Here is a 25,231-nt window from a genome sequence, read left to right on the forward strand (position 1 = left end):
GTCGCTCTCCAGAAATGTATATAGCGGTACATTTTCAGATTGACCCTGGGTTGTAGATATCCTTAAAACCAACAGACTGAAACTAACATCTACATTTTTTTTATTTTAATTTCACGGGACCTTTAATCCACATGTCATTCAGTGAAGGCTCATTTGAGAATGAATGCTTGTCTTGTAGACGTCATTAAAGGAGAAAAAGTAAAGCCAGTTTTTGATGAACCTCCAAACCCTACAAACGTTGAAGAAAGTCTGCAGAGGATAAAGTCCAATGACCCTACATTGACTGAAGTCAATCTCAACAACATCAAGGTAATGAGACTTGTGCACTTAATGGTTTCAAATGACACAAAACAAAAACATAAAACCATAAATATACAAATTTCAATTAAATCACATCATTATTCATGGTGTTTATTAATTTTATACTGCCTAATGTGAAAAATGTGACTCTTGTACAGAGTTTTTTAGCGCAGGATACAGGAACCATTATTAAATCATTCTGGGCAACTTGATCTTCGGGTTTTGCCTTCATGTCAGCCAATAGCCAACAGCCAGACCACAGCTCACAATTCACATTTAATACAATGATAATTAGAGACTTTAAATAATAATTAGAGACAGAGACTTTTATTTTTTAATAAAGCTAGCTTAGGTGCTGATCACAGTTCATTTATGATCCATACAGAGCAGAGCTTATGATTCACATTTGGTACAGAGATTATTTGCTAAATGTATCCCAGATGGCCACATTCCAGATGATTTTTAAAATCTGAATTAGGTATATGCATGGGGACTTTTACATTTTTTAAATAAGCCAGTTCAGGTGCTTCTGGTGAACTGTCATGCTGTTATAAACTTGCTGTGTTTAAGATCTGGTTTGTTTAAAATCAATAATCTACATTGTTTAAAATAATAATCTATATGAAATACCATATAAAATGTGGTCTCAGAGCAAACAAGAAGCACTGCTTTAAATTCCATTGTTCTGCGATAAGAGTTTGCATGAAATTTTTAGGGCTGCATGATATTGGAAAAATCAGACACTGCAATATTTTGTTATATATAGCGATATCAAAATAATTTTAGCTCTGTTTGGAAAGATTTTATTCATTTAGATTGACTGAGACGATCTAGTCTTTCTCTATGCAGTGGATCTGCATAAATTATAATAAATTACAAGCAAAAACAAATAAATAAACAGTGCTTTATGGTTTTCTGGGGAGCCTAATCTTCATCATTGTATAAATAAGTTTTAAAAATGATATTTGTTAATATCTTGAACTTTTAATCTTTAATACATAATCTATTCCTGTGATGTGACAATTGCAGATACACACATTGATGCTCAAACGATATATTGTTCAGCCCTAGTGTGAAAGCTCCCTTTTTAAAACAGCAAAATAGAGTATTTTATGACATGTCATGGTTTAATTATCCACAACAAATCTGTTTTTTAATGTTTCCCCTTGTCTCGTCTTCCAGAACATTCCAATCCCGACCCTGAAGGAGCTTGCGAAAGGCATGGAGAGGAACACTCATGTGAAGAAGTTCAGTCTGGCTGCCACCAGGAGCAATGACCCTGTTGCTGTGGTGAGAATATGCTGCCGAGAATACACTGCCGATGATCGTGTTCTCTGTTGAAGCTAGTCGTATGGTGCTTTTAGGGATGTGCTTCTAGATTTGTGCTTTTATCAAAAGATAGAAAGAAGCGTGGTGTTTGAATTATGCAATTATAAAGTTATTCATTTTGATAATTTCATTTAAAGTACTTTTTATTGAGGGTGCCTGCTGTATTTCATGCTATCATTGCAGAAGATTTTCAGCATGCCACAAGCTTTTTTACACAAAAGAAGCTTTGTATAGATATAGAGATGCAACAAACAAATATATGTATGATAGATTAATATAATTGTTATTGAAAGACTGCGTATTTAGCTCTGTGAATATCCGCATTGCTCATTAGTAGATTAAAAAACAGTTTAATATACACTTACCTGCCACTTTATTAGGTACACCTTATTAGTACCGGGTTGGACCCCCTTTTGCTTTCAGAAATGCCTTAATCCTTCGTAGCATAGATTCAAGAAGATACTGGAAGTAGTCCTCAGAGATTTTGGTCCATATTGACACCACAGTCACACAGTTGCTGCAGATTTGTCGCCTGCGCATCCATGATGCAAATCTCCCATTCTACCCAAAGGTGCTCTATTGGATTGAGATCTGATGATTGTAGTGGCCATTTGAGTACAGTGAACTCACTGTCATGTTCAAGATTCCCCTCTGAGATCATTCGTGCTTTGACATGGATGCCAAATTCTGACCCTACCATCCGAATGTCGCAGCAGAAATTGAGACTCATCAGACCTGGCAACATTTTTCCAATCTTTTATTGTCCAATTATGGTAAGCCTGTTCGAATTGTAGCCTCAGTTTTCTGTTCTTAGCTGACAGGAGTGGCACACGGTGTGGTCTTCTACTGCTGTAGCCTATCCGCCTTAAGGTTGGTTGTGTTGTGCGTTCAGAGATGCTCTTCTGCATACCTCGGTTGTAACGAGTGGCTATTTGAGTTACTGTTGCCTTTCTATCAGCTTGAACCAGGCCATTCTTCTCTGACCTCTGGCATCAACAAGGCATTTGCGGCCACTAGATATTTTCTCTGTAAACCCTAGAGATGGTTGTGCATGAAAATCCTAGTAGATTAGCAGTTTCTGAAATACTCAGACCAGCCCATGCCACATTTAAAGTCACCTTTCTTCCCCATTCTGATGATCATTTTGAACTGCAGCAGATCATCTTGACAATGTCTTGATGCCTAAATGCATTGAGTTGCTGCCATGTGATTGGCTGATTAGAAATTTGCATTAACGAGCAGTTGGACATAATAACACCTAATAAAGTGGCCGGTGAGTGTATCTGGGTATCATGTTTTACTAGAACGAGACTGCTGCAGAAATGGACATTTAAAATAACAAAACAAGAACAACAGTTTTATATATGTATACATAGTTTTCTAATGTGGTATTGAAATTTCAGGCATTTTAATTATGTGGGACACAGCTTGCACACATCTGCTTGGATTGCTCCTGAGCCATTTCTAATTAATTTAAGAGTAACATAGTTTCATTGTTGCGTCATCGTGAAAATAGGGTTTCAATTCAAATTTTGGACATTTATAAAAACTTAACACTTGTGGTGTCCAAGGTTAGTCATGGGGTCATGTATGCATTCCAAATATTTAAAAAAGCTTTTAAAAAGACATTATATCAGGTTCCTGCAGAATGCCTGATCAAAAATATTTAGGTCTTTTTTAATCATTATTGTTTACCTGTACTGTTGACTAATTTTAGCACTATAAACATTCATATAGTACATCTTGACACCATGTAAAGCTTTGTTTCTCTGTTCATTGCAGGCGTTCTCAGACATGCTGCGAGAAAATAAGACACTAAGGAGTTTGAATTTGGAGTCTAATTTCATCACGGGTGCAGGAGTTCAGGCTCTTGTAGAAGCTCTTCGAGACAATGACACGCTTTCAGAGATCAAGATCGACAACCAGGTAATGCCACAAGCACAAGGTGACAAATTAGTAAAGGTACTTTTTTTTTATTTATGGGTGTTTTCGGTTTACTTTATCTTACATGACATTACATTGTGGGACATCAGTATCTTCTCAGACAACATTTGCTGTTGAAAAGTGTACCAATGTAGCGCTTTTTTCTATTTTTAGTAGTTTAAAACGATGAAATGTCCGCATTGGTAATGGAATTGCACTAAAAATAAAGAAAGAATTGATAATTAGTCAAATTATTATTATTATGGTTTAATGGATTATCAAAATAATTATTTGTTTGTAATTATTTGTTGTTGTATTCCATATTTGTATGTAAATAACCTAAATTTGTGAACTACAACGGGGAAGATTTCAGTTATCTTTTAAGGTGCATTTGACTATTTTTTATTTTTTAGTTATTTGCGTAGAAAATTAAAATGTTTAAATTTGATACAATTAAGCTTATTAATCATTTTTCAGAAAAAAAAACTTAAGGAAACTAATCTTTAACCTGGCGCATTTCCCTACTTAGCGAATATGTGAATCCAGCAATTGCGCTCTGATCCACGGCAAAACAATCGGTCCGAGTTTGCCTGAACAGGATGGTCTTGGCTCGAATGAGACTAACTCTGGAGTGGAACGATTGTAGTGAGAAAGCAATATGATCCAACAAACTAACAAACCAAGCAATATCACGGTGTTTTATGAATATACAGATCCATATGAGCTGCTCCAGATCCGCCACCCGCTTTTCTATGGATAGAACAGACTCTCAAACAATGTCAGGATATTAATCGATTAAAAAACTTGTATAGATATGTATTATTAAAGGAATATAATGATGAAGGTGATTGAAAAAAATAAAATGAGAAGGGTATGATGAAATTAATTAATGGCTATTTGCATTACATGTTTTTTTTTTTTTGGTCTGTTACACAATGTAAAGGTACAAATGGAATCAAACATATAATTTGTCAAAAATACCAATAGGATAAAACATGTCTCATGTAAAAAAAGAGATAAGTAAAAGAAGAAATAAGTTTAAGTAATAGACAAATGATGTATGTGGTAATGGGGTGGGAAAATAAAAAGCTTGTGCTTCATTCCGCTCCATTTTCGACCATGTTGAAACATATTTTTTGTTAAAGATATTTTATGTATGATATTTCTGTTCGAAAATAAATAAAACAAATCAGATTTGTAATAGGCATATATGGCTATATGAATAAGATTTTTGAGTAGGATGAGATGTCATTCGTTCATTGTGATGAGAGTTTACTCACACATGACTTGTTTTAGCTATTTTGATCTGTTTAGAAACTATGCCGTGTGAAAACGAACCACACCAGGAACAAAGTGCAACATTATAACAATTTTAATCCCTGTTTCAGAACAAAACAATTGATCTACAGGTGTGTAAACACCCTTAAATTTGGGGATGGAAATGCAGAAATTATCATCCAGGAATATGTGATTTAGAAACTTTTTACATTTTATGTAATTTATGTAAAAATATATGTTAACAATTCAGTATTTTATAGTCAGAAAATACACTGCAAATAGAATATAGATTTGACTTACTTTATTAACTTCTTATTATATATTATGATGTTGTTTTATTGTGTTTATTTTACAGATGGTTTTAAATAAGAGCTTTTTAATAAGTAGTAAAGAATTCACATTTAAATTATAATTTCACACAAGAGAATGAGTCTTCAATAGTTTTAAGGCAACAAAAACTTTTAGTGGGTTTTGATCCACTTCAAATGTTGACTACTGTATAATCAGCACCTAAAAATTGAATTATGTTCCCTCTAAAATTCATCTCAAATTTAGGTATTACATATGCTGAAATGTGTTCAAAAGCCCTGCTATTTTCAGACACTATTAAAAGTAAATGCAGCCATTACTCGCTGTGAAATGTCTGCGAGTGGGCTTATGTAAGCATGTGTAATGGAGATTTTTCTCTTTGTGTGATATTTGCTCACAGCGGCAGCAGCTCGGTACGTCGGCTGAGATGGAGATCGCGAAGATGCTGGAACAGAATACGAGCATCGTGAAGTTTGGGTACCACTTCACCCAGCAGGGTCCCAGATCCCGCGCCGCTGCCGCAATCACAAAAAACAACGACCTGGGTGAGAACATGACCTAATGCACATATACTGGGATTGAAAGCTTTGAATCCTGATTGGTCATTTTTCCAATTTGTAAACAGTGCTGCTTTTTTAAAACAAAAACTCTTTGCTCCACACAATAAATATGATCTTACCATGGTACATCCTTAAATGGATAGTTCCCCCAAAAATGAAAATTCTGTCATCCGTTACCCTCCGTTTATACCGAACATTTTTGAGTTTCTGTTGAACTGAGATTTTGAGAATATTTGTAAACCAGCAGCCATTGACTTTCCAGTGTATATTTTGATCCTATTATGGATGTCAATGGCTTTCAGCATTCTTCAGAATATCTTGCTTTGTGTTCAACAGAAGAAATAAAATCATAAATGTTTGGAACCACCCGAGTGTGTGGGAAAAAAAGAAGTCATTTTTGGTTAAACTATCTCTTTAGGGCAGTGGTGTACAAACTCTGTCCTGGAGGGCCAGTGTCCTGCTGAGTTTAGCTCCAACCAGCTTCAACACACCTCCCAGAAAGTTTCTAGTTAATCTAGTATATCTAGTAGGAGCCTGATTTGCTGGTTAGGGTGTGTTTGATTAGGGTTGGTGCTAAACTCTCCAGGATACTGGCCCTCCAGGACCCAGTTTGGGACACCCCTGCTTTAGGGGGACCGATTGCATACCAGAAGGTTTAAAAATGGACCTTGTTGTTATTTTGTGAGATTCAAGATGCTTTTGGAAATTTGATGCAGCATACAGCACCACATTTTCAGTTAATTTACGTTATATTATATGTTAGCGTGCATATTAATGCCATCCTAGAAAGATTGTGTATTGGGCACCTTTTGCCTTTGTGTGTGTGTGTGTGTATGTGTATATATATATATATATATATATATATATATATATATATATATTTATATATATATATATAAAATTTGAACTCGGGCATTTGTCAACAAATAAAGTTCCAGTGTGCAATTAAGAAACATCACATCAGCCTCAAAAAAATGCAACTACATTTCTTGATGATGCGTAGCACAAGCTCTGTAATTTGTCATCTTGGTAGTGTATATGCTTCCAAAGGGGTCAGGTCTACAGGTCTGAAACTAGTGTGGGTGTCGCTGAGAGCCACGGAAGACTTGTGAGTCCATTGGCGTGAGTGTTTTACGTGTGTCGAGTCCCCCTTTTGTTTTGTGTTTACAATATGATTAAAGTTGTTCCACATCTGCCGGTTTCCACCTCTGAATGAACCAGTTGGAACTATTTGTATTGTAGTTAGCATTGAGGCTGATTTATACTTTTGCCTGGCATTACGTCACAGACCTCCGCTGACTGCACGCGAACAAAAACAAATGAGGCTTTTATACTTGACACGTTTGCTGATGAGATATTTTTTAAAACAACAGGGGGCGGTCAATAGAAACCCTTCATAAAATCAGATGGATAAACATAGAAGTAGGAAGTTTCTGGAACTACGTCATATCATTAATATCCTTCAAGATTTTTAAACTTATTATTTTTATAAATAATTTTAATGATTATAAGGATTTTTTATAACCATTCAAGATGTTTTTTTCAATCAAACTTTGAATCACTTGCTTTTGTTCATATCTCAGACAGTTTTACCTATTAAAGTTTATTAAAATATTACTGACAACAGAACATGGGTTGCTCTACAAATATTTTTTATTAGGGTAAGAATGAAAGCAAAAAAGTACATTTATTTAAAAATTCAGTTTTTTTAGATTTAGCCTGCTCCACAATTCACATATTTACTGTCGGGCGAGTTTGTCCTCTACTGATATGCTAAAAAGACAATAATGGCTCAACATTATCACCAATACAGCCCAGAATAATAAGGCATTAGTATATTGTAAACCGATAGGTTCAAATATTCTTTTCCAGTTATGAAAGAAATAATTTGTTCATTCATTTTAGTTTTGCATCTATTAAATGGTTTTAAATTCAAAATTGTAATATATACATCAGTGTTAAACCTATAAATGGTGGAAAAACATATTTTGGGTCTGCACTTTTGCCATGGCCTCTTTTGGCTTCAACAAACTTGTCCCTTAATTTTTTCTAAACTTTTTTTACAAAAACATTTCTCCTTTCCCACAGCTGTTGCAAGTTCTAGCCAAATTATTGTTCATCTGGTTATCTCTATGATCATGTATGGATGGATCATAAAGATGTCTGTACAGGCGTACCTGTTTCAGACAAAATCTCTTCAAAGTTATTTATATTCAACTTAAATCAAATGTGGTGCCATGCGAACTGTTCACTCAAGTCTCAGAAAATTGTGTGCTCTGCCAGCCGAAATCAACCTCCGCAAACAACACAATGATGTCACAGTTGCCGCGCCCATTCAAGCTAACTAACGGACACTTCAAGTATAAACCAGGCTTTACAGTGTACATTTCCGGTGTAAACAAAACACTCACAAAGAAACTAGATACTGAGAACCATAGAAACCCCACTGCCAGCTAGTGTTTCGGAAGTGCTATTGTCAGAGAAACACAAACAGACTGCAGAAGTATGAATGCACAGCAACATGGGTTTCGGCGATCACTTGACATATAATAAATAAGCCTTAACACTGTGGCTTCATATGATGCAGCCATTGTTTTGTAGCACCGCGAAAGCTAGAAGCTGACATTTGGACTTGACAAAGGGCATGCAACACTGTGGTTGGTATGCTTCTTTGGGGCTTCTCCACACCGTAACTCTCCCACATGTGGGAAAGACAATGAAGGTGGACTCATCAACGAACAATACATGTTTCACATTGTCCACAGCTCAAGATTTTCACTGCTGGCACCACTGAAACCAACTTTAGCATTGGCACGAGTGACCAAAGAAGAGGTTATAGCATCCTTGTTTTGTATATTGACCCTGTGGAGCTACCTACGAACAGTTTTGGTGGAAACAGTAGAGTTGAGGAGTACATTTAATTCTGCAGTGAGTTGGTTTGATGTTTTTTGGATGCAATCTAGATTAGCACCTCGACATCGCTTTAAGACAGCTTCCTTTTGCATCTACAGTTACTCCTGTTGGATGGGTTGAAAGAATTTGTTGTTTGTATCTAGTTTAGACAGAAAAACGTATCTGTCTGTTCTTCTAATCAAAATATGCCAAGTATTCATCATGGTGAATATATCAATAAAGCACTACTTATTTTAAAACAGGTTCTCTAAAGAAAAAAAAATGGACTAAGTGTAAAATGTTTTTATTTTTTTGTCTGCCTGACTTTCTCTTCATTTCTCTGTTTCTTTGGATGAAGTCTGGATCTGTCTCCTAACGTTACCATACACACACAATGTGTGTGTGAAACATGTGTAAGATGATGTCATGCATCAAGCTCTCTTTAGGTATAACGTGTGAGTGAGCGCATGAGTTTGATCATTAACCTCTGGCATGAATGCTAACAGCACAGATTGTAGGATAATGTGTGCAATGTTTTTAGCGTTTATTTGACTCACCTGTACACAGGACACTTTATAACGAGTGCGATAAGTTATCAGATCCTCACCGGTGTGAATTTAGGCTTTATATAGACATGTACAGGTATGCGCAAAACATTATCATGCTGCAGCTCAGAGCAGAAGCCTTTTATATGTGTGTTTTTATTGTTTTTTGATAGTCTGATCTCCTTTGCTTCCTATAATGGCAAAGAGCAACCCATTGATAATCTATTTTAAATTTGCATAAAATGTTTGTAGACTTTGTAATCATAATTTCACATATGTAATTTATGTGACATAACGGAGTAATTTAGAGTGCACTTGTTTTACTGAATGTTTTTAAGTCACTAAAAAGCATATTCTATGTAAAGCAATGCATGAGCTTAGTTTAAATGAAATACAGACATAAGGTGGGGGAAAGAAGGATTCAACACATCACCATTTTTCACAGAAAACATATTTCTAAAGGTGCTGTCGACTTGAAATTTTCACCAGATGTTGGTAACAATTAAAGAAATTCATATATGCTAAGAAAACAATATTAATTAGTTTACAAATTAAGTTATATGTAATAAAATGAAATGACACGAAAAAAGCGAGGAGCCGTTCGCGGAGCTGCTGCTGACCGCCTGGAGCTTCCAACATTTTTAAACACGCACTATCCTTGTACATAAACTGCCGATTTGACTTTAAAATAACTGTTCTCGCTTGGAAAAACTTGATTTTGTGGCACAATTTATGAGTATTTTCCTAATTTTGCGAATTCGCGTCAGCCATTAACAGTCCTCATTGGTTTCCTGCGCAGCACAAGCGAGTTGGTATGGTAACTATAAACGTTTGGGAGAAGCGCATTTATTTCGAACTGTGATCAAAATTGACTGGAACTACCTGTGCGTTTTAATGAAAATAATGCACCCCCTCCAGCCAATCAAAATCAAGAATTTCAAAAGACCATGGAATAACAAGATGTAATTAAATGAGAAGTACATTGAGAAGTAGAGACTGTAAAAGAAAACTAATTTATCTACTGCGGATTCATATAGCACTCCGCAATGGTGATTAGATTGCTCATATCACTGTATGTGCTTTTTTTGATGACTGTGTGTAACAGGATAACGTACTGACTAACACACCCTTAATTTCTAAAGCCACTTAAAATGAGCAGATCCCATTAAAAGTTCTGTTAGTTCACAGCATGGCGTGTTGAGACACAAACATACACACAGTGTTTGCATGTATCTGATTACTAACGCATCTCTGTTTTGTGTTTTAGTGCGACGGAGGCGAGTCGAGAGGGATGTTTAAAACCTGCTCTTGCTTTCTCTCTCTCTCGGCTGATCAGACTCTTGTGCCAAACCCTCTGAGGGAGCCGCTTCACCTGAAGAAGGGACACAACTGGATACTTTGCCTCCCTAATGTTAATACTCTTATCCTTTTTTTTTGGTTATGTATTATTATTGATGTTATAATTGCTGTTTGTTTTAATAGCTGCTACTCTTATGCAGCTTTTGTTGTTGTCATTTTGTTCACGTCTGCTTTATTCTTTGTAAAAGTTCTTTGAAACGAAACAGAAGATGGTTAATCACTTGCACACAAGTTCAATGGTGATTTCTTCATGGACAGGCTGGATTTAAACCTGCGCACATATTCACGCCGAACAAATCTAGACTCAACTGGACTGGATCTGCTGTGTTCCCCCTTAAATGTGAGCTAAATCTAGATTTTTTTCGATGCTGGGTTTGGAGCACTGGTTTGAACATACCTTCTTTAAAAGGATAGATCAACAAAACATGAAAATCCTGTCATTTACTCATCGGTTTCTTTCTTCTGTTAAACACAAATGAAGATATAAAGAAGAATGTTGGAACTTTTGACTTCCATAGCATATTTAGTTCCTACTATGGATGTCAATAGCTGCCTATTTCCATAGTTTTTTCAGAATATCTTCCCTTGTGTTCAACAGAAGAAAACAATTGGTCAGAGTTTTTGAGAAAATTGTCATTTTTGGGTGAACTATCCCTTTAATGAAAGTCATCTGTACTTTAGCTGTTAGCTTTAGCATGCACCGTGTGTGGATATCACTTGATGTCTCAAAAACTCTGAGCTTCCGCATCACATCACACCACACATTCTTCTACATGTTCTCCCATTGAGATGCCACTTATAGTAAACTTATTTCCCTAATCACACCAAATATAGTCTGCCTGAGGAATGGCAGTGCTAATTTAAGGACCAGTGGCCCATTTTCATCTCATGTAATTTGATGATGGAACTACCAAATGAGTACTAATCACAAATTTGACCTCTATAAATGTTTTAAAGGGACATTTCACCCCCAATTCTGTCACCATTTATTATTTTTATGTTCATTCATTCAGCGAAAATACTTTAATTCAATATACTCAAATTCACACGAGTCCAAATGTATGAAAAGGAATTTTTTTTTTTTTTTTTTTTTTATAAATGTTGGCATCCTAAACTTATTTAATGTGCAACATTTTTAAAAATATATAATTTATGTTCTGCAGAAAAAAGAAATCTATTGATTTTTAACAACATATGTGTAGGTGATAACCAAATTGTCATTTTTTTTTGAGGTGTCAACATGCTAACTGATTCAGCTTATACACTGAAAAGAATTAATGGTTGGATTTGCTACATTTTTTAAGGTAAGTGATTGCATTTATATGGACTGAATTTAAACAAATTACATTTAGTAATGGATCAAAATATACAGTGGAAGTCAACAGCTGCTGGTTTACAAAAATTCTCAAAATCTCAGTTCAACAGAATCTCAAAAATGTGTGGTACAAATGAAGGGTAACAGATGACAGAATTTTCAAACTTCATCTGTTTGTTTAAATTCAGCCCATATAAATAGTTTGCAACCACTTACCTTGAGTAATTGAGTAAATCTAATGAATCACCATTTTCAGTGTACCATGCTAACACCAGTGCCCTCATTTTTATCTAACGCCATTGATTGGAAATGGACAAACTTGTATTGGATTAGCACTAATGTCCACTTTGGGAGTTTGTATGAAACTCAAAAGGAAGCTCGCATATGTCTTTACAACTGTAAACTTATATTTTAAGAGGTATATTTCCACCGAACAATGCACTAAGGCAATGGTCTCGAACTCAATTCCTGGAGAGCCGCAGCTCTGCACCAACTCACACTTGCTTAATAGTCTCTAGTAGTCTTCAACACCTTGATTAATTGGAGCAAAGTTGGTGTTTGATTAGGGTTGGAGCAGGACTGTGCAAAACTGTGCAGGAATTGAGTTTGAGACCTATGCTCTAAGGGATATTTTCTTCTTTTTTCTGCACAGGAAGTAAACATTTATGTAATTTAGTTGTCCGTTATAGGTTTAGATGAGAGTATATTTCCTGTAGATAAATCTGAAATGGCTTTTCTAATACAATGCCAAAGACTAACACCTAAATACTCTAAGTTTCAGGACTCCAGCTGAGGGCAGACAGCAAATAGAGGTTTGAATTGAGCTTGTTTTTGACTTTATTAAAAGAATAGTTCACTTTATAAAAGACTGTTTTGCCATTTTACATCCTGATTGGTTTCAAATCTGTGTATGCAATGTTTTCCCCCCCACAAAAAAAACTTTTATTCTGTCATAAATTGATCACAATGTAAGTTTTTTTTTGCGCTGTTGAATACAGAAGTAGATGTTTTAAATAAAGTTTTTACTCCGTCAACTATATATTTTAATCCTTCTTAAAGAGATAGTTCACCCAAAACTGACAATTCTGTCATCATTTACTTACTCTTCATAGTTTTTTCTTCTGTCAAACACAAATGAAGATATTTTGATAAATTTTGAAAACCAGCAACCATTGACTTGGATAGTATTTGTTTCTCCTATATTATGGAAAAGTCAGTGGTTCCGAGTTTCTAACATTCTTCAAAACATCATCTTTTGTGTTCAACAGAAAAACCACTGGAGAGTAGGGTTGTCATGATCCAGGAATTCGATACCAATTGATACTGAGATTTTAAAAATGTCCATTTCCTGCTAACATTCGAGCGCTGTTGAGCGCATTCTTAAACAGCAATGATTGGCCATTGTGTTCACGTGCTCAACAGCAATGACTGTGATTGGCCGTGAAGGTCATCAGTTTACCAAACTCACAGCTGTTTACTGAGTGTAAACACAGATACAGGGACACTGGAGTGTTTCAAAATGCGTCAATCTGCTAGTTTGTCTATAAACTGACATACGAGCTATCCACTGATGAATCGCGGATTTAAATGCTCCAGTGTCCCTGTATCTGTGGTTCCACTAAGTAAACAGCGGTGAGTTTGGTAAACTGATGACCTTCACGGCCAATCACAGTCATTTCTGTTGAGCATGTGAGCACAATAGAAAATCAGCTGTGTTTAAGAACGTTCTCAACAGCGCTCAAATGTTAGCGGGAAATGGACGCGTTAAAAATTTCAGTATCGATTGGTACAGAATTCCAATATCGTGACAACCCTGCTGGAGGGTGAGTCATTCCTTTAAGGCCCTTTTCACAATACACCATCTGTCTCTAGTTCTAATTTTCACTTATTAAACGCATTTAATTGGCATTTATTAAATTCTGGGATGTCTAAGTGGCACACCTTAATCTTTTCCTCTAGTATTCTTCTATAAATCTGAACTTTAAAATTCTTCTTCACTTTAAAGATCAAAAATCATTGGTTCAAAAATCTAAAACCATTGGTCCACCATCTTCCAATCACAATACGACTATAGTCGGTAGACCTTAGTATGGAAAAGAATGGAATTTTTCCCAAAATCTCTTTTGGTGTTCAATGGTAAAACAAACTCAAAATGGTTTTAGAACCAAATGAGGATGAGAAAATGACTAAATGCTTATGTTAGGGTGGATTATTTGAATATTTTTGGAGGATTGAAAAAAATCATCGGTCCACCATCTTTCAATCACAATACGACTATAGTCTGTAGACTTTAGTATGAAAAAGAATGGAATTTTCCCAAATTCTCATTTGATTTTCAATAGTAAAACAAACATAAAATGGTTTTGGAACCAAATTAAGATGATAAAATGACTAAATATTCATGTTAGGGTGGATTATTTGTTTAGTTTAAGTAGGACTGAAAAAAATCATTGGTTCAAAAATGTAAAATCATTAGTCCACCATCTTCCAATCACAATATGTCTACAGTCGGTAGACGTTAGTATGGAAAGAAATGGCTTGTAGAATTTTTACCAAAATCTCTTATGGTGTTCAATGGTAAACTTAACTTAAAATGGTTTTGGAACCAAAGGAGGATAGGAAAATGACAATGGTCATGTTAGGGTGGATTATTTGTTTAGTTTATGTAGGATTGGAAACAAATAATTGGTTTTAAAAATCCAAAATCATTGGTCCACCATCTTCCAATCACAATGTGACTATAGTCGGTCGATCCTGGTTTGGAAAATAATGGAATTTTCCCAAATTATCATTTAGTGTGCAAAGATAAAACAAACTTAAATGATTTTGGAACTAAATGAGGATGAGAAAATGACATAATGGTCATGTTAGAGTGAATTATTCCTATATTTTATGTAGGATTTTTGTGTTTAGAAGAATATTATTGAATGAGGAAATTAGGGAACTAGAGAAAAGTACTTAAATGGCAGCCAATTCTGGGTGCATTTAGTAGTCCTGGTGCAGCCTCAAGCACATGCGCGCACACACACACACACACACACACACACACACACACATGCATGTTTGTGATCGCATGCATGTTTGCAATGTACAGCAAAGCTTTATCTTTGAACTAAAGCGAACTAACAGTGTAACATACTGAATTAACCTTTATACCATTTTCCGTGAGCTTGTTCGTCCTACGAGGTTGATGGATTGTGGTTTATAGTGTAGAGCACAGACACTTGGCACACTTTTGAGGAAGGCAGTGAACAGGATGAATTCTATAGCTGGATTAAACAGGGGAACATGTTTTACACCTGCTTTAAATGCAAAAGCCAGGACCAAGTTTGAAGTTTTCCGTTTCTCTCAGTTGTGTTTTTTTGATTTGTACTGTTCTGTTTTGTAAGAGCCTTGTGTATCAACTGTCTTTTGAGTTGATTTGTCCTTTATTTTTCTTTGTGAACAAATGCTGAATTGTGAGTATGAGTTTTGTTTCTCCAGGTTACGCTTCATGTTTCATTCCATCTTTATTTGATTATGGGTTAAAGGTTCGTGCTTTGCTGAAAGCTTGTTGCTTGTAAGAAGGAGCTCTGCAGTCTATATATGAAATCTCCATCTCAGATCCTCTTCAGAAGACTGCACATTTAAAGATATACGTATAAATATCATGTATCGTAAACGCCTCTTATATTGCCGCAGTTTTGTATGTTGATACTTGAGGAAATCTTATTATGTACTGTTAATAACACATCAACTCTGTAAAGTATCTGACGTCCTCAATAAAATGTATGTTTTTACAGATTTGTCTTTTTTCTTCTTCTTTTAAACGTGCTGTAAGAACAAAAGACATGACTGTTGAATGATTAAGTAAATTAAACTCACAAAAGTGATTGATTTTGAAAACTTTCTTTTAGAAATGGCTAGTTTCACAGTTGAAAAACCAAGTTTAAAAAAAATGACAAACTCCTTTTATATGGATTGCTTCTGGATGAAATAATTCAAAAGCTCTGCTAGTAGTTTTAATATCACATTTGTAATGTAAAAAAGGCTTAACCCGTTAAAGATTATTTGAACTGAAATATACACTACCTGGCAAAAGTCTTGTCGTCAGTCTCGGTTGTAAGAGCAACAAATAATAACTTGACTTCTAGTTGATCATTTGGAAAAGTGGCAGAAGGTAGATTTTTCCAGTGAATCATAGGTTGAACTGCATCCTAATCATCACAAATATTGCAGAAGACCTATTGAAACCCGCATGGACCCAAGATTCTCACAGAAATCAGTCAAATTTGGTGAAGGAAAAGTCATGGTTTGGGGTTACATTCAGTATGGGGGAGTGCGAGAGATCTGCAGAGTGGATGGCAACATCAACAGCCTGAGGTATCAAGACATTTGTGCTGCCCATTACATTACAAATCACAGGAGAGGGCAAATTCTTCAGCAGGATAGCACTCCTACTTCAGCCTCCACATCAAAGTTCCTGAAAGCAAAGAAGGTCAAGGTGCTCTAGGATTGGCCAGCCCAGTCACCAGACATGAACATTGAGAATGTCTGGGGTAAGATGGAGGAGGCATTAAAGATGAAACCAAAGAATCTTGATGAACTCTGGGAGTCCTGCAATAACGCTTTCTTTACCATTCCAGATGACTTTATTAATATGTTATTTGAGTCAATGCAGAGATGTATAGATGCAGTCGTTGAAGGGAAAGGCACGTTCACGTTATACCGGATCCAGCACAGAACATACTTGGTATTGTTTGGTGTGGACATCAATATGAACAGGCAAAAGATCCGGACGAACTACGAATTATTTAAAGGACTCTGAGTCGAATCTTTAATAAAAAAAAAAAATCGATATTTTTAAACACTGTGTACTTTCAGATTTAAACTTCAGCTGGATGTTTTTATTCACTTAGAGCTGTGTTACACACTGCATGGAAGGGAAGGTCATTTTCAAAAACCCATTATAGGGACTCTTTAAACATAAAATAGTATTTTTTTTCTTTTACCATGGAAGTCAATGACTACTATTCCAACGTTCATCTAAATAACGTTTAAAAGAAACTCAAACATGTTTCTGATCATATATATATATATATATATATATATATATATATATATATATATATATATATATATATATATATACACACAGTATATATGGCTGACTCCAGCATTATGGATGTGACAATTGCAGTAAAAACTCAAACCATAAATTTACATAGAAAGTATACGTTAACATTATATTGACACATCTGTTTATATTTTCCAAAATACCTAACCACAATGTTATGGGATCAGACAAATATCAATCTGTAAACATGTTTTATACTTTAAATGAGGAAAATAAACATGCGTTATGGATGTGACAAAAAAGTTTACAAATTTACAGTCTACAACATACTTTGTAGAAATTCTGTCAATTAAACTGCACAACAAAAGAGAAACAATGCTAATCAAACAGATACTCGGCTCACTATAGAACAAAAATGATTGATTTATTTTATTTGACATTTTTACATTTGTGAGGGAAGTGTCGTTACGGATGTGACACTTTCACGTTATGGATGTGACAGCTGTGAAATTGCCACTTGTGATTTTGGCAAATTAAATATAATAGTTTGAAACACTTACAGATCAAATTTTGAGTATTTTTAAAGAACTGTAAAATACTTGCTAACACAAAAAAATGTGGAAACGGTTTCTCTATTTTGGTGAAAACTTAATTTTTTTTCATGGCAAGGTTGACATTTGCATGTAATTGCTCATTTACATTTATATATAGTCTGTTATGTCCTAGGTTCAAAAACTAGTTAATCCCATCCAGATCAATGTGTTTTTAGAAGCACACCTCATGCTTTGTGCACTGATGTAAAGTGAAATCTGCAGGTGAGTTTTTTTTTCTTCTTCTGTAATCAGATCCAGTTTCTCTGATTATTTGGAGATGCCGGTTGCATGATGTCACTCCTGCTGTGTCTTAAACTCCAGCAGAGCTTTATCTCATCCATAACTAACACCAGCCCAGCAGACCTCACTTGCTGCATGGGAAATGACTCACAAAGTGCGTGTTTTTGTGTGTGCGAAAAGCATGGAAAATTTTCCTCTCTGAGGGTGACATCATTGAACTTATGTATTTTTGCCAGATGTATTCATCATCTTCTGTGATCAGACTTGTTCAAATTACCTGCATATGTTTTTATGTGTAATGATTCAAATGCTTTAAAGGTGAAATCACTATTTAACAGACAAGGCCTAAGCTTAGTCCCAAAATCAATGTCTTTGAGTTGTTGGACACCAGTTTTTTTTTTAAAGCACATTAACTAATTATTCTGATTTATAGTATAAGCGTGAATATACACTCACCAGCCTCTTTATTAGGTACACCTGTCCAACTGCTCGTTAACGCAAATTTCTAATCAGCCAATCACATGGCTGCAACTCAATGCATTTAGGCATGTAGACATGGTCAAAACGATCTGCTGCAGTTCAAACTGAGAATCAGAATGGGGAAGAAATGTAATTTAAGTGACTTTGAATGTGGCATGACTGTTGGTACCAGACGGGCTGGTCTGAGTATTTCAGAAACTGCTGATCAACTGGAATTTTCATGCACAACATCTCTAGGGTTTACAGAAAATGGTCTGTAAAAGAGAAAATATCCAGTGAGTGGCAGATCTGTGGGTGCAAATGCCTTGTTAGTGCCAGAGGTCAGTGGAGAATGGCCAGACTGGTTCCAGCCGATGAAAAGGCAACAGTAACTCAAATAACCACTCGTTACAACCAAAGTATGCAGAAGAGCTTCTCTGAATGCACAACACGTCTAACCTTGAGGCGGCACGCAGAAGACACTCATGTCAGCTAAGAACGGGAAACTGAGGCTACAATCTGCACAGGCTCACCAAAATTGGACAATAGAAGATTGGAGAAATGTTGCCCGGTCTGATGAGTATCAATTTCTGCTGCGACATTTGGATGGTAGGGTCACAATTTGGCAACAACAACATGAAAGCATGGATCCTTTTCATGGATCCATCCTGCTTTGTATCAATGGTTCAGGTCGATGGTAATGGTGTGGGGGATATTTTCTTGGCACACTTTGGGCCCATTAGTACCAATTGAGCATCATGTCAACGCCACAGCCTACCTGAGTTTGTTGCTGACCATATCCATCTCTTTATGACCACAGTGTACCCATCTTTTGATGGCTACTTCCAGCAGGATAACACACCATGTCATAAAGCGTGAATCATCTCAGACTGGTTTCTTGAACATGATAATGAGTTCACCGTACTCAAATGGCCTCCAGAGTCACCAGACCTCAATTCAATAGAGCACCTTTGGGATGGGGTGGAATGGGAGATTCGCATCATGGATGTGCCGCCGGCAAATGCTATCATGTCAATATGGACCAAAATCTCTTAGGAATATTTCCAGTACATTGTTGAATCTATGCCATGAAGGATTAAGGCAGTTAAGGCAAAAGGTTGTCTAACCCTTTACTAGTACGCCATACCTAATAAAGTGGCCAGTGAGTGTTTTGTATATGCATGTTTGTGTGGTTTTGTGAGAGTCAGTGTCAACACTGGTGTTATTTCTTAACACACCTGTGTGTAGTTAGGGCCAACATGCTTTGTGTTATTTTGAACTCAACAAGTGTGTTATTATTCTTGTTAAATTATTCAACATACTAATGTGTCAGAAATTTAAAATGTACCAGACAGTTTAAAATCTAATTTCAGAATCACTAGAATCTTACATATTTCTCAAAGTGAGTTTAGCACTTCATAAACGATGGCATCTGCTAAGACGAACAATGAGTTTCTGCAAATTTTTTATAATGTGTGGATTACAGAGAGGCTGATCTGAGGTGATGGTTAGACAAGCTTGTGTGTGTGTGTGTGACGTCATATATATATAGTTTGAGAAAACAGAGAGCTTTGTATTATATGTGCTTGAAAGACAGGACATACGCTAGGAGTGACAGAAGTTAAACATTGACCAGTTAACTGTGGTTGGGGTTAAAAGCTTCTGTGAGAAAGCAGGAAAGGCCTGTTTTCAGACAGGAAATTCACAGAAAAACAGATTCAGATAGATGCTTTTTAACAACGGAAAATAACAAGTTTTGCTGATTCAAACACACTTTACGTTACCACTCGTAGCAGTTGTCAAAACCCACAATCTGAAGAGTGAAGGATATTCGGTTGAAGCGCGCCATCTTTACAGAGACTGAGGAATTACATGCGCTAACGCTGGCGGCCAGTAGAGGTCAGTGTACACCTGATATTAAATGATTTTTGTTCTAAAAACAGCACGGGCGATAACACAACAAGGCCCATAGCCAGCCTGGTGAAAGGTTCTTTTTTTCCTCAAAAAGTGCACCTTATTACGCCTCATTTTCTATTCAATTATGAGATGTAAATTGCATTTTAGTGATATTTTAATCAGTATTTTTGCTGGCTTAGCTAGTCAGATAAAAAATAATTAAAACATAATAATATAATAATAATAATGTAGAGCTTCTTCTCAATTTTTCTAGACTCTTTCGTAAAAAAAAAAACAAAAAAAAAAAGACATTAGGAAATTCATGGATGACAACAATAGCCAAAATAGTATTCAAATTCATTTAATATGGGCCACATCTGGTGCTTCACACCTTTTTATTGATCATTTTTTGTTAAATGAATAAAAAGAATAAGGTCCAAGATGTAGAATAAAATGTTTTCTTCATTTAAAAACAATACAGATTACAAAAATGTAATTTTACTGTTTATTTCCGGCAGCTGGGGTAAAATAACAGCTATTAACTTACAGAAATTTACTGTAAAATAGCAGAGGTTGACTCACAGACATTTTTGTAATTTAATGTCCGTTATTTTATGGTACATTTCTGTAATTTAACAGACGTTATTTTATGTTTTTTTCCCCCAGATTTTTTTAAAGTGTAGATATTTACATTAGATGTCACCAATGCATTAGATGGCACAATAGAGCTGCCTTTTTGACAACGCAGAGTATAAAATTTAAATATTTGTTAGCATTTGGCAAAACTGATTAGCTGAAGTCCCGCCGAAGCGACAGCTTACAGAGGATTCTGCTTCATCTTAAAGCCCTTTTCGATTGTCTTCACTATTTATGATGGCATAGCAGTCAAAATAGGCCAAATGAGCTTACAGTTATGTATGGGACAAATTCTGGACCTTTGTCAGTGAGGGGTGGTTCTTCTGGACCCTGGTTTTTTGAACAACCTGAGAAAAGAGGTGGTTGGGGGTACAGTTCGTGCAAACTCTTGTCCGGTTCACTTATGTTATGAATGCAATCGTACCAAATAACAGAAGTGAACTGCCAACTGTACATCAAACTATCATTTTCATAACGTTCAATCGTGTGTGTGTGTGTGTGTGTGTGTGTGTATCACATACTGTATCTTGGTGACAAGCGGGACTGAGCCAGGGCAAACACAGTGATAATGTCTGCTTGTCTCCTCCAAAAACAGCTTCTGCAGACATTGCATTATGTTCTGAATGTTTATATTATTTTTGTGGCAGATGGACCCTAGTCGCTTTCTGTATGTCCAAAACCAAAAGATTCAGTAAAAGCAGAACGACCATTTTGGCACTTTGCTTTTGTGTCCATCACCTAGCAAGAGCCGTACCAAAGACTAAAAAATACTCAAGACGTGTTACAGACATGAGTTTCTGCAGATTTTGAGTTATTTAAATGTTTAGAAATGAAACAAAAGAGATGATTATTGTTTAATTTTATTGGTGATTCCTATTAAAAAAATTCAATTGTAAGCTTGGCAAGCAATTTTGGAGTATTTGATGTTTCCCCATTCAAGCAAAATGCCAATCATACTGCCCAAGAGGTGTTTCAAAGATGACCGCCGAGTGAAATGTCTGTCCTTAAAGGGACTTTGGCCGTAAACACAGCAGCTCGATGATGCAACTTGGGTTCAGAAGGAAAAAAGACGGTGTGAACACAAACCAACCGAGAAGGTGGCAAGGAGGGACAATCGAACTTAGTTATGGTTCAAGTAATTGAATCAAGTGTGAAAGCACCCTTAATGGTTTACAATTTTAAGTTGATTGAACTCAAGAATGCTGTCGTTTCAGCTCATTTTTAAGTAGTTTGAACAACCAGCAAAAAATTTTTTTTGAGTGTAGTAAGATTTTTGTACATTTTGTAAAATTTATTTGCTTAAATATTATTTAAATATTATTATATAATATTTGTTAAAAATGTGGGGTGACACAGTAGCTCAGTGGTTAGTACTGTTGCTTCACAGCAAGAAGGTTGCTGATTTGAGTCCCGGGTGGGTCAGTTGGCATTTCTGTGTGGAGTTTTCATGTTTGCGTGGGTTTCCTCTGGGTGCTCCGGTTTCCCCCACAGTCCAAAGACATGCGGTATAGGTGAACTGAAATTGGACGTAGTGTATGTGAGGGAATGAGTGTGTATGAATGTTTCCCAGTACTGGTTTACAGCTGAAAGGGCATCCGCTGATTAAAACTTGTTGGATAAGTTGGTGGTTCATTCCGCTGTGGCGACCTCTGATGAATAAAGGGACTAAGCCGAAGGAAAATGAATGTTAAGAATGTATTTTAGTAACTAGTAATGCAGTTGTCTTTTGCATGAATGGAACACTATTGACTGATTCAGGAAGTTATTTAATTATTTAACTATTCCACATGGCATGTTTCTGTGTTTGATCAGGAGCTTTTGATGTTTGAAGAAGAATATGACTTTAAAAACTGATGTGAGGTACTAAACAAAGAGAAGAATTGATCGATGGAATAGATGAAAGGAGGATAAAATTGACATGACTCATCTTTTATTTGAAAATTACCATTAAAATCATCTACAGTCCACTGAAAAGGCCATCTGTCTAATTTAGAGATTATCAGGCTCTGACCTACAGGGCATATTGGTTTCCTTTGTTTAATGGCATAAGGCTGATGTTTTCACACTTGATTAACTTTAAATGTGATTGTGCTTGTGTAAGTGGCACTGCTGTGAGCAGACGAACAGATGCTGTGAGCTTGTGCAGATGATTAATCCTCCCGGGCCCATGAACACCTGCTGTAAGAACATCCAGAACCCAAAACAAACCAGTCTGACCCCTTCAACGCTGATTGCTTCTGTTCACACAAACCTTGACATTTGTATTCATCACCTGTTTCACACACAGATCCTACTTAGTCAAGGATCGCCTTTGATTCCGCCCACTTTACTTTCCTCATGTATTTCTTAGCTTATTTTATACAATTATGTTGCATATGAATATGTTTTGCTGTGTCGCCTCACAGCAAGAAGGTCGCTAGTTCGAGCCTCGGCTGGGTCAGTTGGTGTTTCTGTGTGGAGTTTGCATGATCTCCCTGCGTTCGCGTAGGGTTTCCTTCGGGTGCTCCGTTTTCCCCCACAGTCCAAAGACATGCGGTACAGGTGAATGAGTGTGTGTGGATGTTTCCCAGAGATGGGTTGTGGCTGGAAGGGCATCTGCTGCTTAAAAAAACGTGCTGGATAATTTGGCAGTTCATTCTGCTGTGGCGACACCGGATTAATAAAGGGACTAAGCTGAAAAGAAAATGAATGAATGAATGAACTTAGTCTGACCATCAAATCCAAATAGTGTTATCAGCACTGAAAACTTAATTTGATCTGATCTGCAGTGTTTCGAGATTGTTTAAAATCAAATCAAATACAAGGATACACAGAATCCAGACCTCATATTAATGCAAAAATACCCACTCTACTACCTAAAAGCAACTATCCAGAATACACTAACAACCTTATAGAAATACATAACCCCGCCCACTGAACAAGATATATCCAGCTGCAGACCTGCAGAACCATACACGTTTCAGGCACACACAATCTAGCACAAACAATCTAGACAAACCATATATGATGACTAACTAACTCATTAGGAGCATTATCGCCACCTATTGAATTTCACAAATATGGTTTCCCATTTCAGTCATTATAGTATTATTGTATCGTAACGAGCATTTTAACATCTCTGCAGTTTCTGAACATAAATTATCTAAATAAAAATAATAAGTTAAAACACTTATGACTTTATTCACGTGTCACCATACACAAAGAAAACAGACCATCTAATAATTCAGGATCTTAATATTATCATACTTGGTTAAAATCGCTTTGTAAATAAAAAGCAAACAATAATGTGTCACATTAAAATGAGTTACTATAGTTAATTATTAAAACAACATATATAATATAGTTTATATATTATTTTATCTTAACTGATTACCTAATTATAAAGTGCTGTCTTTTACTAAACTAGTAAATATATATATATATATATATATATATATATATATATATATATATATATATATATATATATATATATATATATATATATATATATATATATATAATTTTTTTAATTATTATTTTATTTAATCATTAACAGTTAATTTGTTTGTAATGCTATTTTTGTTGCAACTATAATTACAACAAATTACCAGTACTTTATGGTTTAAAAACAATATTCGTAACCATATATGGTTTGCCTAGATTGTGTGTGCCTGAAACGTGTATGGTTCTGACGTCCTGCAGCTGGATATTACTGCACTTAACACCATAGTAGCCACCTAGAATATCCAATGAATCTCAAAGTTCATTCATTCATTTTATTCATCAGGGCTCACCTCAGCGGTATGAACCGCCAACTTATCCAGCACATGTTTTACACAGCGTATTCCCTTCCAGCTGCAACCCAGTACTGGAAAACATCCATACACACGTATTCACACACTTTCACTACGGCAATCCTCCATTCACTAGCAATCACCCTGAACACCCAGATGCAACCATCCAGAGCCTCCAAACAACTGTTCAGAAATCCCTAGTAACCATAGCACCATAACAACTGTTCAGAACACCCTAGCAACCACCCAGAGCCCACAAACCACTGTTCGGAACACCCTAGCAGCAATACAGAGCCCCCAAACAACTGATCAAAAAGCTCTAGAAAGCAAAGCACGCTAACAACAGTTTAGAACATTCTAAATACTGTTCAGAACGCTCTAGTAACCATAGCACCCTAACAACTGTTCAGAACACCCGAGCAACCATCCAGAGCCCCCAAACAACTGTTCAGAATGCCCTAGTAACCATAGCATCATAACAAATGTTCAGAACACCCTAGCAACCATCCAGAGCCCCCAAACAACTGTTCAGAATGCCCTAGTAACCATAGCATCATAACAACTGTTCAGAACACACAAGCAACCTTCCAGAGCACACAAACAACTGTTCAGAACACCCTAGCAACCATTCAGAGCCTCAAACAACTGTTCAGAATGCCCCAGTAACCATAGCACCCTAACAACTGTTCAGAACACCCTAGTAACCATCCAGAGCCCCCAAACAACTGTTCAGAAATCCCTAGTAACCATAGCACCATAACAACT

General features: G+C 36.1%; 1 protein-coding gene across 1 annotated transcript in view; it reads left to right on the forward strand.

The window, feature by feature from the left end:
- Positions 1–15,591, forward strand: part of tmod2 (tropomodulin 2) — a 56,668-nt gene extending 41,077 nt beyond the window's left edge. Inside the window, exons 6-10 of the mRNA XM_056477931.1 lie at positions 179–309; positions 1,483–1,590; positions 3,412–3,555; positions 5,540–5,684; positions 10,404–15,591. Coding sequence (XP_056333906.1) covers positions 179–309; positions 1,483–1,590; positions 3,412–3,555; positions 5,540–5,684; positions 10,404–10,435 — 560 coding nt within the window. The 3' untranslated portion in view covers positions 10,436–15,591. The remainder of the gene's footprint in view (positions 1–178; positions 310–1,482; positions 1,591–3,411; positions 3,556–5,539; positions 5,685–10,403) is intronic.
- Positions 15,592–25,231: the final 9,640 nt, after the last annotated feature.

This window comes from Danio aesculapii, chromosome 18 (assembly GCF_903798145.1).
Source record: "Danio aesculapii chromosome 18, fDanAes4.1, whole genome shotgun sequence".
NCBI lineage: Eukaryota > Metazoa > Chordata > Actinopteri > Cypriniformes > Danionidae > Danio > Danio aesculapii.